We start from the raw sequence: 15,837 nt of genomic DNA, 5'->3' as shown, positions 1-15,837 counted from the left end.
TATCTGTGCATTTCTATGTTAGAGATTTTTTGACTGATGGATCTTGAGCTTCACTAGAATAAGGGTCATATATCTATCCTACCCACCTGGTGCTCCCAGCTTGGCACAAGATTTGTACCTGACACAATATTCATTTATTCACTAATATACTAATTTCTAATTGCTTTCTCTTGAAGTTTTAGCACATAAGACCAAAGTGCTCCTTTTGAGAAGAAAGTACCATGTCACAAACAGAGAGATGCTGAAGCATTTACTTTTACTTCAGGGTAATCCTCCTGGTGAGTGAGCCGCATCAAGGACAATAGGCATTCCTGTCGGGTCCTAGGCACAAATGCCACTGCCTCTTCTCCCCAAGAGTGACAGACTTTAGCATCCATTTCTTCCTCTGATCACCAGCGAGAGCAGGGTTCACACAGAGAACTCTGTTCTATGATCCAACAAGACTGATTTCATGACACCTTAAGTCACTGGGGCTTCCTGTCTTGCAGGCAGCACAAGAGTCACTGCAGTTGGGAGCATGACCCACTCTGCTCCTCATTCCAAGAGGCTCCCTGACCTAGCCCCCGATACCTCCCACCTCACCAGCTTCCCTGATTCACTTGCATTCTGATCTGTAGGACCCATCTCCTGGCTCCTCTCTCGTAGATGTGAACCCTTCTGTGCATCATATCATCCAGCCCCACCTCCCAAGTCCCACGATGACCCTCCATGCCTACACATGTGCCTGTCCTTTGCTCGGTGCCCTTTTCCTTTTCACTATGCTTGTCTAAAAAAGAGGGATTGTACTAGTTGTCTCACCTATCACAAAGGGCTACTTTCAAAATCAAGTAAAGCACTCTGTGAGAATGTGTTACTGAAGCACCACTGTATGATAAGTGGCACTGTTAATATTAAAGCTGACACTTTCTTCCATGATGGGCCCCAGTGCACTTCCCTCTCCTCTCTTCTAGTCCACCTGAGCAAAGGGTTTCAACCTCTGCAGTCTCTATTGCTTTAAAATTGTTTTTTTTTTTTCAAGCTTTTCTCCAGTCTTTCAATCCAAATTATAGATTAGCTTCCTAGAGGAAGTGGGGTTCTAATCCTATTCACTAGGAAGCTACTCAATAATGTAGCTTACAAGCTGATTCATGGATGTGAAAGCTCAAAAAATGTAAAGCCAAACGACTTCCAGAAAGGCTTATTTGTAAGTGAGGCAATGCAATGCAGAGTACTGAATCTCGTGGTAAATATGAACATGAAAGAGCTGCCAGAACCAGGGTCCGTGGAGAGAGCATGTAGAGGCAGGAGACCAGATGCCATAGCTGTGGTGGCATGTCAAGGATGCCTTGCTGCCTACCATTCAGGCACTGGCACAAAGTGGGGATTCATGTGAGTGTATGCAAATATACTTTTTACTTTATTAAGTTATTAATGGGAACAGCTGGGTCAGTTTCTGTGCACACTGGAAAATAAGTCCCATAGTGCTAGACAGACTTTGAAACTGTGATTATAATAGATAATAAATTATTATCCTGGGCAATGAGTACATTTTATTTTTCAATGGGAAACTTGAGTGTTCCTATACATACAGGAAAGGGCAGGTTATTGAAAAGTCCTCAACATTCAACTTCAAAGACTTTGTTAGTTACAGTGAATATCTTCTGGGTAGAGGCAGGTGACAGAGGAGCTAGAATGGGACAGTTAAGGACCGGATGAGGGGAGCTGCTGGCTGCCCCAGTTCCCCAGATGATTCAAGCCTGGGAGAATGAGCCCCAAACCATGAAAGTCACAGCCTAGAGGACAGGCCAAGAGGGTGCACTCACTGAACAGCAACATGGAAGCCTGCATGGCTGGAGAAATGGAAGAGGCCTGTGTCTTCTCTTCCCCTTGGTCAGAAGCTTGAGCCAGGTGGAGTGAAGGGAAGAAACGTGAGGGTCAGGGACACCTGGCTCAGGAATCTCTCTCCCAGGGACACCTGCTCTGTCTCCCAAGTCTGCTGGCTGGACTGCCATACTTCCCAGCACCAGAGTTGCTATACCTTGTTGCCAATCATCCAGTATTGAAATTAGTGACTTAGACAGCTTGACAGCCTGCGAGCATCTTAAATATTATACCAAGGGCTGGCACTAATTATGCAGCAGGTGCTCTATCAATCTTTATCAAATAAATGAGGAGTGTTCGATTGCTGATTTTGCCTTCAGAGTCTGTTGTGACAACAAATCATACTTCATCAGAGCTGTGGTCAACGTCTTGGGGAGAGTGAGCACATAAAAACTGCTCTCACCAAGGCTGATGAGCATCTGCTGCAAGGACTGGATGATGTCAAGGTAGGATGATGTCTGCAGGTCAAAGAGTGAGAGTTTGTAGTCCAAGCTCAGCTGTGCTTCATATCAGATGGTTTCAAACAAGGTTGATGCCCTATAAATCTGTAAGGGGAAGAAGAATATCATCCATTTCTCAGGAGCCAGTGTCAGCTATTTACAGACTACAGACTTTTGCTTATAGTGTGGTACACAACCTACATTTTTTAAGAGGTTTGAAAAGAATCTTTATTTCTAGGTAGGTCTTTGTGGACCTGAAGAAGTATCACACCATCCTCAGTAAATTATAGCTTATGTAACCAAACAAATGCTAATTTTGATTAAAACAAAGAGTTCTCTTCTTGTCCCCAGGAGTAAGGTGCAGAGAATGGGAATGGGCCCATGTGGTGGAGGCACTCTGGAGAAGGATAAGACCAGGGCAAAGGCAGAGGTGACCATACTCTCAGGAGGGTGACAGCCTTTGCAGGTGGTCTGCTGCCATAGAGCCCAATCACCCACCACCCTCCCCAGCGGCAGGACTTTGCTGGACAAGCTTCTCAAGGAGCCAAACCCACTGGCAGGGACCCCTTGAAGACAGGCCTCGCCCACTTGCATGGACCACTTGAGGATCAGCCTTGCCCTCTTGCAAGAGCATCTTGAGGACCAGACAATTGGCATTCCTAAAGGAGATCCTGTCCCGCTATTTTTCAAAACTGAAAGAAGAGAATTCTAACACCAAGAGCCTTACACCAAGAGAGTGCTGAGTGAGGAACTGCTGTGTGACTTGGCAAGACTCAGAGATACAGTGCTCCTATCTGTGAAAGGAATAATCATCCTTTGACTTCACAGGATATTTTCAAGAAAAAAAAAATTCACTGTGTAAAAGTACTTTGAAAATAGTAAATCAAACTACATCAATATAATTTTTAGTTTTTGCAGCCAGTAAAGTAGAGAGTTAATTCTTTAAACTGTCTTTAATAGTTTAAAAGTATAGTAAAATGCCCTAACATTCCAGGAGACTATGGCATGTCCTCAGTACTTTGAGCACCAGGGAGGAGCCTTGATTGATTTGTCCTCCATCCCCCCTAGCTAAGTGGGTGAGTGTGTGACCTTAGAAGCAGCCATCCCTCTCCTGCTCCAACCTAACAGAGGAAGCCATAACTCTAGAGCTCTTTCTACTCTCCAGAGATGCATGACAAGGAACGGCTCTTCAACTGTCTGCACACACACAGAGGCAGGGACGTATTATGGGAGAGTTCATTTAAAGTGTTGCTATAACTAGAAACTTAGAAAGACATTAAATCCAATAATTGTGAATTTTTGTTTGGCTTGTGTCATAAAGAATATAACTTCATATTAAAGTTTCATGCAGATAGCAGTAATTTATACAAGAATTCCAAAAAAATGAAAGTCAGTTTGCTGAAACTACATTTTCAACAGTTGCATTTTTCTAAGTCCATGCACTTTTCTCTACCCTGAGGGGTTTTTTTTATCTCCCATTATTTTATTACCCATTCCAATTCAGTGAATGGTTTGCAAATGAAGAAATAAAAAATACCCCCTGCTTAAATGTGCCTTTACTTGTGCCTTTAATTACAGAGCACTCAGAGAGGCCAAGGCTGGGCTTAGGGGAAAGGGACATATTTCTCATGTTTACATAGAGTTTCTATTAAAAGACATTAAAAAGATGTTAAATATTTTACTCATAATTCTCTATCCCATATGTTCATAAGTAAAAATGAAAGATTAGAAGTTGTGTTAAAAATAACATTGGTAAATTTTATTGAAGCAAAAATATTAAGAACTGTACCTTAAAAACAGAACCCCTAAGAGTTCAGATCACAATAATAAAGAGAAAGTTCCAACAGGATCCAATATCAGACCAAGGTGGTTCCTACAGCCTGCAGAGAAGCTAGTAGCACAATCTGTCAAAAACTTTACGTCAGAATAATGGGAAGAGAGGGTGGATGGGAACAGAAAAGAGAGTACAATGAATCAGACATAACTTTCCTATGTTCATAATCACCAGTGAAATTCCCCATCATATACATGTAAAAGAATGGGATCCTAATTAGAATAAGTTGTACTCCATGAATATATAACATGTCAAAATACACTCTAGTGTTGTGTAACTCTAAAAATAATAATTTTAAAACTCTGCCTAGAAGACAAATCCAGTGCAAGCTCTGGAGAAGTGTAAGACTTATTCTCCTGTTTCTCTAACCATTCCTAAACTCACCCAGTCCTCCATCTCTCATCTGTCTCCTAAACCCTCCTCTAGTACTGAAATTTAACCAGTAAGGATGCTATATCTTCCACCTTTGCTCTTAATGCTCCTGCAACTCCATACTGACTTCAAACTTAGCTGTCCCCTGACGTCACCACTTTCCTTGAGTGCTCTCAGGGACCAGGAGAAGACTGTCTCCTCCTTACTTTCATAACATGCCTTTAAAATTATTTTTCACTCCATTCACTTTCATAAAACTCCAGGTCCTTTGAAGTTCATGTCATTTCTTTGGTTCATTTCTTTACTGTTGCCTCTTCAAACTTTATAGCCACAGCCCCAATTCATTAGTGTGCTGATGGTAGCTCACTGCCTACCCCTCTATCCCCACTCATATAAATTTCGGGGGGCCTTCACGTACACATCAATGACTGAGCAACCCAAGTCCATCATCCCAGGTACCTTCTCCACCCACCCCAGCCATTCTCCCATGTACACCATTTGTATTCTGTCATCGTCACTAATAATCCTACTTCCAAATACAAGCCAAACATCACTCTTTCTGATTACAATCTTCTATCCTTCCAACTCACTCACTGTAGAAACTCCACTTCAACAATCCTTCAGTTTCACTAAAACCTCCAAGCGATAGTCTGGCCAAATTTTTATTATTTGCTATCTTCCCATGATGGTTAATTCCTTTTTTCACTGACTAGGTGTCATTACCTGCCATCATTTCTTACCCTCACAAACCCTGAGCTTTGAGTACACTCTTCCTATTACACTTAACAAGGAAGGCCCTCCCTCAGCTGACTCCAGCTTGTCCTCCTCATCCCTGCCTGCCTGAGGAACCAAATGGTACTATACCACATAACTGGGTCCATTTGTCTAACTTGGCAATCACAAACATGTTTTATCTGACTTATGGGAAGTTTGAGAACATGCTGAAGAATTTCATACATAAAAATATGTATTGCAGATTATCTTAAAAAACTATTAAAATCTACAAGCAGTTTGTGTACAGCTATCTCCACATGGCAGCAACCACCTGAGCTGAGTAACAGATGCTCCTCTGACAACAATGAAAGCAATCTCAAGTACCACTTCCATAGGTGTCCTCCGAGCCACATACTGATTTGGCAGTTTTATCACTAGGAACTAATTTAACCCTCACAACTAAGAAGTAGAGACTATGATGTTCTTTTTTTGCATGGAGGGAACTAAAGCACTGAGAGGGTCAGTAATCTGCCACTGTCACACTACATTCAAGCCCAAGTGGCCTGGCTAGAGTCCCAGCACTCAACCACTGCAAGGCCTATGTGCTTGCTACAGTGCACACCAGGGCCTCTTCACTCATTTATCCATCTGCCCTCCTTGCCTCCCCACAGGTGAGCACCATGTTCTAATCCTCCATCTTCCCTGTCTTGGTTCATGACTACATCATCCATTGAGCCAGCCTGGCTTCCTCCCTTTACCTCACTTTCCACATTTAATCTGTCAGAAGGTCTTGTCAGCAATCACTCCATATCCACCTATTTACCTCCCTCTTCACTGCCACTGCCCTTGTTTAAGTCTCTGAATGTTCTTGCCTAGTTTAGTTTAATGGCTTCCTAAGTGGTACACTAGTCTATTCATCTCCCAATAGGCAGGGAGATGTTTTTAAGACATGAAACAGATCATGTTATTCCTCCTTAATACCCTTCAATGACTTCCCATTGTTTTTTGAATAAAATTCAACTCCTAGAGACCCTCCATGACTTGGATGCTAACTCTTCCACTATTCCCATGTAGTAATTCCCTCTGTTCAGTTCTGTTCCAAAGCCTTCCTTCTTGTTCCTCAAAACATCAACCCTATTTCCACTTGCTGATCTCTGCCTATATTCCTCTCCAAAAGCTTAAAATGGCTGAATCCTTCTTACCCTTTGGATCAAAAAAAAGAAAAAAATTTTTTTTTTTTTTTTTGCATTACTATAGTTATTTCTGCCTACTACCCCTATACTGCTCACTGGTATATGTGTGTTTACTAAGTTGTCAGGAAACATTTCTTGAGCTAATTAATTACTATCTATAGAGCTGACCTTCTACTATTGCCCCTGCTATTAATGCTATAAGTGCCACCTCTCCCTTCTGAATGACTGGGCATTGCACCAGTCATTCAGAAGGGAGAGGCATGTCACCTTTATTCTTCTCATCCTTTATGTTCACCCACATATTTTCAAGCTGACTTCATGCTTAATGAAGGGTCCTAGAAACTACTCCATCCTGACCTGTGTCTTCCTAGATTTGGATTTCTTATAATAATAATTATTATTATAAATAATAATTCATACCAATATTCTACTGCAGGAGGAACTCTGACATGGTGCTTCTGGGACCTCAAACAGCCAATTCTACAATCTTCCTCCTCACTTCTCCTTGGTCATTGCCCCAAACTGAAGCCCCTTCTGAACATGGCTATCGTGTTCTCATCTCTCCCAACATCTTCTATAACAACTTCCCAATACTGCACCTGTGAAGAAATAAATGCCATGTGTCCTTTGATGTGAGAACTATTTATTAAAAACCAAACAACAACAACTGCAAAACTGCATGTTCATAATCATGTGTTACTGCTGGTTTGTTCCAAATACAGAAAAGAGATTTCTTTGGTCACTGTAGTCTTTTCGTCTGTACTTAGGACAAACCAATGAAATGTCAGATTATTAGTCAAGGCATTGAAAAATATTATTTTATTCCTGTTTTTGAAAACCACAAAATCTCTTAGTGAAACTTTATTTTCTCTGGATTGTGAGAAGAAAAAGAAGAACATGATAAACAATAGTGAACAAATGTTTCAAATTGTATCTGATATACTTAATTTTCTCCAACAACATTAAAATATCCTTTCTTAACTAGTTATTTTATACCTCACCCAACCAGAACTACAAAAGAAAGTTTATATCTAAAAGCAGATTGACTCTGTTTCTCTATGAAAATCTTTTTTTTTTTTTTTTTGGTACTGGGGAGTGAACTCAGGTGCACCCAACCACATATCACATATCCAGCCTTATTTCCCTATTTTGCATTTTATTTAGAGACAAGGTCTCACTGTGTTGCTTAGCACCTTGCAGGTGCTGAAGCTGGTTTTGAACTCACAAACTTCCTGCCTCAGCCTCCCAAACCACTGTTATTACAGGTGTGCACCACCATGCCTGAAAATCTTATTTATAGTGTTCTACATTTCGCAGGGTGAGCTCATAGCTGGAACCAATTCCTCTCCCCATCTACAAAGTACAACTGTCCCCACATGTTGGGGAGGCTCTGGCTGCAGAGTCTTATGATGTCACAGACCAGGAAAAATCACTTATCAATTCCTGGGAATGACAGCTATTATACTGATCAGATTTTTGTTTTGTTTCAATGTCAGCAAAAAGTCACTTCAAAAGCAAATGTTAAAAGAAAGCAAAAAGAACTACCATGGCAGAATACTGTTCTTACCCTATCTCTATGTAAGTATAATTCTGCAACCAAAATTCTAAGCTCTTTTTATCTCAATTATGTGATCATCTCAAAGCAGAAAGCACAGACAAAAAACAGTTAAGTGAACAATGAATTGCTTTAGTTCCACATATTCAGGGAACAGAAACCAGTATTTTTACTCACCTGGACAAGTAATGCTCTCTTTAAGCCTTCTAAAACTGCCTCCTTGGACATGTAGGTTTCAAATACACTACTTTTCTTCTCTCACATGAACTTGTTCTTTGACTTTTCATCACCTGGCAAAGGATCAAAAACCATGTGGGCCAACCAGAGAGGACATCCCTAGAAACATGAAGTAGCAATTAGCTTGCTCCTCAAACAACTCTGTATTTTTAAAACTAGAGATATTATGCTTATTATTACTATCATCATCATTATTATTATTTACAAAGATCAACGAGAAAGAAATTTTTGATTATGAATTCAGTCACAAAGAGTAAAGAATGGGTAAGGCAAGACGAAAAAAACATACAAATGGGACTTGAGCTTTAAGTAAGAGCCACACCATGCAAGGAACAAAATCTGAGTAATTGGTTTCATATGCCTTGCTGTTTAAAGATACAAACTTTTAAAAATAGGAATTATGACAAGACGTTCAATTTTCTGGAGGAAATTAATCAGCTGTGCACAATATATTTATGAATTAAGAAGAAACCACACCTAATTCTAGATTAAATAACATAGAACAGTTAACAGCTCACCAGAAGAATTAATCCCCTCACCCTAAGTGCTGCTCTCCGACTCCATAGCCACTCCACTGGTATTTCAATTCTCCCATTGCCAAGACAGATTCTGTTTCCTTGTGCTACTGATGGGGATCCTCAGGGGCAAGAGGTTCAGTCTGTAGTCAGGATAGCTCCTTACTCATTCCAGGAGAGACTCAGAGTTTTTCCTATCTGAAGCAGCTCAGTCATCACCAACTGAAATGAAAGAAATCAATGAGTGGAAAACAAAAATCTGCAGCATCCTCTGCCCTCCTAGAAATTTAGAACTTTGGTGTACTTGGGTGGTAAAGGCAGTATGGTGCCCTACAGGGTCCTGATGTCACATTCTTCAGAACTCTTAGTTCATCAAGCACACCACCTGTGCTGAGTTTCTTCTCAAACCTTTACAAGTACACAAGTCTGCTCCTTTGGAACAGTTCAAATGAAAATCTCCATGAATATGACACATGAGGTAGAAAATAAGGAACTATATAATACCAGTCATGTAATATTGTGAAGTACACAAAAATAGGAGAAAATGTAGTTTGAGAAATGATAAAAATATTTAGAATCTTAAAAACTTAACATAATAAGTACTAAAAAGGCTCAATATATAGCACTTACTAAGTTCAACCTGGCTCTAATATATCCCTTCCAATGAAGTATATCTGGGCAATGCTAACCAAACATAAGGGATCTCTACACTCAAATCTCAGAGCACCTTATCTATCACTGTCTTATGGTGCTTATAATCTATAAATGCACTTATTTTATTTATTAAATAAAATCACTGAATTCCTTAGAATTCAGTCGTCATGGCAATGGGAAACCAGTCCCTACTCACTGTGGGAAAAAAAACAAAATTAAGTGGTGTCAGGGGTATGTGCTAGTCAGGACAGAACCAAGGTAGAGCTTATTGAACTTAAACAGAGGAAATCATGCTGAGGCCACCCAGGCTCCATCTTTAGTTTGGTAGCACATAGGGAACAAAGAAAAGCTACAACCTTGCCCTGGAAAAGCTCAGGGAAATGTGGTAGGTGTTTTCACATGGTTTATCCAGCCATCTAAGTAATTTTCACTCTCATTATAAATAAACCCTCACTCTTAACACTTGAGAAGGTAAAGACAGTGCTTATCTAAGAAAGTACAATGAAGGAGCCATCAGTCTCAGCTCCACTCCCTTCCCTCCATATTCCCAGGATCCTCTCCATTCTTTCCCCTTTGCTCTTAGACTAAGACCACACAATCTGCTTCCTCTACAGCCTACACAGTTCTCCGTCTTCTCTGCTCCAGCTTCTTCAGTTCCATCAAATTCACCATGTTCCACCAAACAACGAAGCCTCTGGCACATACAGTTCCCTGTCTGGAATGGCTTTCTCTCTTCTCTAGCTACTTTATACCTCCACATACAAAGCCTACTCATATTCCAGCATCTTCTTCAACATCACACCCTCAGCGAAGCCTTCCCTGATCCTCTAGTCATGTGCAATTCTTCCTGTGTTTCTGTTTTGTGTCTCCTTTCTTTTTCTGAGGAGGTGATGGTACCCAGGGCTTCCTGAATGCTAGGCAAATGCTCTACCACTAAGCTACACCACTATCCACGTTTGGTACTCTTATGGTGACAAGTGCCTTCTGGAATTACTGTCATAATTATTCTTGAGAATCTGCCAGGGTCTCTCTTCCAGGAGAATGTCAGCACCAGGAGGGCAGGGCTTGAGCCTGTCTGGTTCACTGCTGCACCTATAGTACAAAGCTCATGTCAGACACAAAACCCTCTAAAACTATTTTTAAGAGCCTCCAGGATTTGAACCCAGTTCTGGCTGAAGTACCTTGTGCTGATTCATTGGTCCGGGGACCTGATGGCTTCCTAGGTCAGCACTGGACAGATTTTCCAGGTTCGTAGCCTATACAAACTCCTTAGTGGCTTCAGAGACTCAGGCCAAGCTTGCAAGCTGCTTAAGACACCCCTTTCAGAAGAAAAAAAAAAAAATGGTGAGGCTGAGGCAGTCAAGGACATGGCTACTCTTAAACCAGAGGAAGGGGAAAGGGAAAACCTGATTTGGTGCTCAGATTTCTAAACAAGTGTTTTCAAATCTATCCCACTGAAAACTGGCTCTCTGACATTGGAAGAGATGTTCCTTGCCAAGAAAGTGAACAAAGAAAAAAAAATTGGAGGAGGTCTGCTGTGGGGACACAGATATTATTTTTTTAAACCAAGCCTTTAGGGGAACCCATGCTCAAAAGAGAGCTCAAAGATTGCAAATCTGAACCAGTTCCCTTCCACTGGCCCTGTGTCCTCCAATCATTGCTTACTCTCTCCAGGCCTCAGGATTCCCATCTATATATCTCAAAATATGCCCCCTCACATTCCAAGTTTGTGGCACTGTGTAGGAGGGGATGGAAGCATTTGTGGTATGGATGGGTGAGTAAAAGCTTGGCTCTGATGTCAGACCTGGATGGTAAGTCCTGAATTTTCCCATTCTTGACTGGATGATCTTGATCAAGTCATTGCTCCCTCTGAACCTCAAACTACCCACCTCATAAGCCTACTGTACATTCAGAGTATGGTACATACTATTCACTGGTAAATGGAAACTCTTATTCCCCAGCAACGCAGAATTTAGAAAGCACCACCAATATGCAACTTGGTGATGATTCCAGATCTAGAGTTCAACAGATCTGTCCAATGTAGCAAGGTTAGGCCCCAGACCCTCCCAGGCACCAAGCAGGGCAACTACAGATCTCTCTGAGCATGAGTAGGCCTCAGTCCATAGCCAAACAGAAGGCTCATTCCAACCCCAAACCTGTCCGACCACAGGAAAGAGTCCCAGACTTCTGGTCACTATGTGCAATGCATGCACCATAGCCTGTCCTCTAAACCAAGCTACACTGAGAAGAACTGTATTGGGACATTAGGACAATTGCATCCTGCATGTGAAAATTGAGTCCTAGAGAAGAGAAGAAACTGGGACACAGATCTGAGAGAGCTGGTGGCAAAGCTAGAACCAGGACATGAGCCAGAGCCCTCCCAGAAGCTTTGCTGACACTCTCCTGCCTGCCATTTCTCAATTCTGCCCTTCTGAATTCAACCAACCTGCAATTTCCTTATAAAACAGGGGTAATCAGAAAACCTCTAGGACATTCCAAGGGATCCTGGATACCTTGCAAAGTTCCTTATTGGAAAACACTAGAATGTACAACCAATCCTGGAGCTGATTCATAAAATAAAAGGGTAAAATCCACACACAGAGACACATACAAACAACACATACACACCCACGCTCCCTGTGCAGAGGGCAGCAACAGATCCCAGTCTCCAGGCTGCCCTAGAGGGCTGTCTGCCTCCACAGGGAGGGGATTCCTAGTTGTATTTGGTTCTGCCACTACATGCTTCAACCCCTAGTACACACATGCACACACACATGCACATACAACCATGCATCATCTTGGGCTGACCACTTGTAAGATGCAAAAATGCCTGCAGGGTGATGCCAGACTGAGTGATGGGGGGCTGACAAGGCAATGGTTATACACACATGACACACACACACATATACACACACAATCATAGCCTTATTCATTCACACATACTCATCATGAATCAAAGAAATACCGACTCACAAAAACGGTTCACACACAAACATATATACACATACTTTCTAATATATGCATACTCCAGCCACATGTCCTCACAGCCATATGTGTGCACCCACTCACTCTGGGTCCAGAGCCCCCACAACTATAAACACTCCCTACATCTATGGGCACCTGGGAGTTGGTTGGCTATGAATCCAGAAGCCAGAATAAGCCCCAGGTGGGCCCAGGACAGAGGAGCAGCAGAAACATGTCTGTCATCCTCTTGTGTGGCTAGAAATGGGGGAGGACACTCAGGAGAGGGCCTCTTGTCTCCTGGAGATCACTCCAAGGACTGAGAATGTGGAGGTGCCTGAGAGAGTCTTTATGTCCTCAAACTGAACCTCTCCCCTTTGCTGCAGGCTAGGATCCTTTGGGCAACCTCTTTCAACATCACCCCCACAACAGACCTGCCTGTCCCCAAGAGCTTGTCCCTCCTTTAAGATCACTAAGACCCACACACCTTTTCTCCACAAAACAGGGTCCCAGACATTTTAAGCTATGCCTCCCACCTAGGTGATCCTCACACCGCATCTGCTCCTTCACACAACTTACAGACACCAGAGGTATCCCCTTGCCTCTAGCCCCACAACCTCCAAACCCGCAGGCCACATCTCCAGACCTGTGGAGGTAGATGCCCCCAATGGATGAGTGGCTTCTAATGTGGTGGCTCCTGCTGCCACGGGGCACCTCTAGAGAAGCCACTGCCCACCCCCACCCTCACCCCCCACCCCAGGAGCCTGCACACTGCCGAGTGGGTCCCAGCACCTACCTCCTTCTTCAAGGCACTCCAGTCTTCTGCAGGGTCTCTGCCCCTGGAAGAGAAGACAGGAATCCGCGGGTGATCGGCTGTCCTTCCTCGCGCCCGCCTGAGCTGCAGGAGCCACCTCGGCCAAGCCTGGTGCAGCATCCTTTGGGCTAGGGTCCTGTCGTCGCGGCTCTGAACTCTGGCGGCAGTGGTTTCTGTGCTCTTGTGCTCTGGCAAGGGCTGAGCTCCTGTTCCTGGAGGCGGAGGTGCCGGTGCCGGCTCCCGAACTCTGAAAGCGGCGAGAGAGGCTTTGGCTCCTGTGTGCTGTGGATGGCGGCGGCGGGTGGCCCAGTGTCCAGGCAAGGGCGACTCTAGCAGCAGCAGAGGTGGCTCCCGTGCTCCGGTGGCGGCGACGACAGGAGCTTTCACTCCCGCGCTCTGGCAGCAGCGGCCCCAGTGTGAGGCGCAGCGTGGTCTCCGGGGCCCTGGCCCCAGGGGATCCCACACTCTGGAGGCGGCTGGGCGGCCAGGGTTGCTGCGCTCCTGCAGCATCGCTCCGACGTGGCGTGGGCTCCACAGATTCCTGTGCTCTGAAGGCGACAGCGTGGGCTCCAGGCGGCAGCGGCGGCGGCACTGGTCTCCCGCCGTGTGGGCTCCGGCGACAGCGCGGGCGGCTCGGGCCGCTTCCGTGGCGGCTCCAGCTCCGGCGGCGGCAGTTCGGGTGGCGCAGCTCCTCTGGCGCTCCAGCCTAGGCGGCGGCTCCAGGCGTGGAGGGCTCCGGCTCTCAGGAAGCCACCAGGAACGTGAGGGGGCTGAGCTCACGGTCCTCCGGAAAGGGACTCGCGCTCTGCCCTCACTTCCGGCTTCCCATCAAGGGGCGTGGCGACATGCGCAGTTGATAAATGTGGACCAATAGTCTGGCTGCTGCTTACCAACCCTCATTAGCATAACAGTGAACCCACGGCGTTTGGCACCGCAGCCGTTAGAGTACCGGCGGCGCACTCCGACGTCGGCTTTCCCAGGTGGCGCCCACGGGGGTCTCTGCACTCGAGCCTGCGGGGAGCTGCGGGGAGCTGCTGGAAGACAGGTGCGGGCAGAGCCTGCTCTCAAGGGCTGTCTGTCTGCAGAGGTGGCGCTGGTGAGCCATCCACCTGCCAGTCCAAGCAGGAAATCATATTTCCCTTAAGGAGTCTTTTAGGAAGGTACGTATCCTTACTCATAGGTATTGATACAAATAAAATTACGTTTTCTTTCTATAATTTCACACATTATTCAAAATAAGAAATTGATTTGAAAACTTGACAAAGGCCATACATGGTGGCACACATCTGTCATCCCAATTATTGGGAAACTGAGGAAAAAGAGTTGCCAGTTCAAGTTTGCTTTTCATTTAAAATGACTAATGTAAAATCTATTTCCAGGAATTTATCTGTTTTAAATAAATTGTCAAATTTGGGGATTAAGAGTTAGGTAGCATTATATTATTTTCCTGTTAATATGGATGGGGTCGTTCAAGGTGCTCTGCTTTTATTCCTGATATTGACAATTTTTGCCCCCCTCTTCAATTAGTATGGTTGGGAATTTATCAATTATATGTTTTTTTAATATCCAGGTTCGCATTGAATTTTCTTCATTTTCTTTTATTTCACTGATTCTGAGTTTAATATTATATTTTGACATAGATTGATTTTTTTTTTTCAATGTGAATGCTCTGGATAATTACTTTGAAACTATTTTTTTCTAATAGAAACAATTAATGCTACCCATGTTCCTCTCAACACTAAATAAATGCACTCCATAGAATTTACCTATATCAGCTATCTAGTGTTTAAAAATTCTATTTGTATCTTTGACTCCTGGATTATTTAGAGTTATGCTGTTTGATTGCCAAATATTAGGGATGTTATACATTATTTGTCTCTTTCTCACGTGTGTGTGTGTGTGTGTGTGTGTGTGTACATGTTGCCCAGGAATGGACCCAGTGCTTTAAGTATGCAACTGAGTGCTGTACCACTGAGCTATTTACCCAAGCCCCATTGATATTGAACACAAAATTTGTATGATATCAACAGTTATACATTTTAATGTTTGTTTTGCCTGTTGTCTAGATTATTGAATATTCTGTGTGCATTTAAGAAGTGCTGTTTTTGTTTTTGCTGGGATTTTGTTCTGTAAATGTCAATTAGTTCAAGTTCTCTGATTATTTCATAAAGATTATCATCTATGGATTGTTGAATTTCTGTGTAAATTTTCTATTAATTATTAAACAAGTGCTGTTGAAATCTTCATCTTTGTCGTTGGGTTTTAAGTATTTTGCTTATTGATCTATTATTTTATGTGTTCATGTACTTTAAAAAAAATTGGGAGAACATGCAAATTTAGGATTGTTAAGACTTACGGAATTGTTCTTTTCATCAGGTAATGTGCTACCTCACATAGTTCTGTTTTGAGGTTCTTTTTCTTATTATTAGACCTTCTTGAGCTTTCTTTTGGTTATGGGTTTCATAGTACACATTTTTTCCCATTGCTCAAAAGATAATAAATGAATTTAATTAAATGCCTACCAATACAGAAATATCCTTATTGTAGTAAGTTTTATTTTGTCTTATGGTATCATGGAAAATATTTTATAGCTTTTTAATTTTGAATTCTGTAAATATTAATATTTCTGACTAATTAGTACAGTGTAAATTGTCTATAGATGTAAAATAATCCATCTATGTGAGTAAA

General features: G+C 42.9%; 2 protein-coding genes across 2 annotated transcripts in view; one reads left to right on the top strand and one right to left on the bottom strand.

The window, feature by feature from the left end:
- Positions 1-1,234: 1,234 nt before the first annotated feature.
- Positions 1,235-14,327, bottom strand: LOC144250311 (uncharacterized). Its single transcript, XM_077792837.1, has 8 exons — positions 14,324-14,327; positions 14,070-14,183; positions 13,132-13,970; positions 8,745-8,942; positions 8,146-8,304; positions 6,834-7,012; positions 4,090-4,214; positions 1,235-2,405 (listed from the first exon to the last, which is right to left on the bottom strand). Exons 1-4 carry the CDS (start codon positions 14,325-14,327, stop codon positions 8,883-8,885), a joined length of 1,017 nt encoding a protein of 338 aa, XP_077648963.1. The 3' UTR covers positions 1,235-2,405; positions 4,090-4,214; positions 6,834-7,012; positions 8,146-8,304; positions 8,745-8,882.
- The window catches only part of LOC144250418 (uncharacterized), an 88,891-nt gene continuing 87,129 nt past the window's right edge, over positions 14,076-15,837 (top strand). The window contains exon 1 of the mRNA XM_077793232.1: positions 14,076-14,309. The gene's annotated coding sequence lies outside the window, so the exon portion shown is untranslated. The remainder of the gene's footprint in view (positions 14,310-15,837) is intronic.

The sequence above is a fragment of the Urocitellus parryii genome, chromosome 15 (genome assembly GCF_045843805.1).
Source record: "Urocitellus parryii isolate mUroPar1 chromosome 15, mUroPar1.hap1, whole genome shotgun sequence".
NCBI classification, from domain to species: domain Eukaryota; kingdom Metazoa; phylum Chordata; class Mammalia; order Rodentia; family Sciuridae; genus Urocitellus; species Urocitellus parryii.
The sequence above is the reverse complement of the archived record's forward strand: the minus strand, read 5'-3'. Positions and strand labels throughout refer to the sequence as shown.

Excerpts from the sequence above, each read along its gene's own strand:
- LOC144250311 (XM_077792837.1), bottom strand. Across the intron at positions 13,971-14,069 it reads CGGCTGCGGTGCCAAACGCC|CCGGAAGTGAGGGCAGAGCG; the intron begins GTGGGTTCACTG and ends CTTGATGGGAAG. Across the intron at positions 8,943-13,131 it reads GGAGTGCCTTGAAGAAGGAG|TTGGTGATGACTGAGCTGCT; the intron begins GTAGGTGCTGGG and ends CTTTCATTTCAG.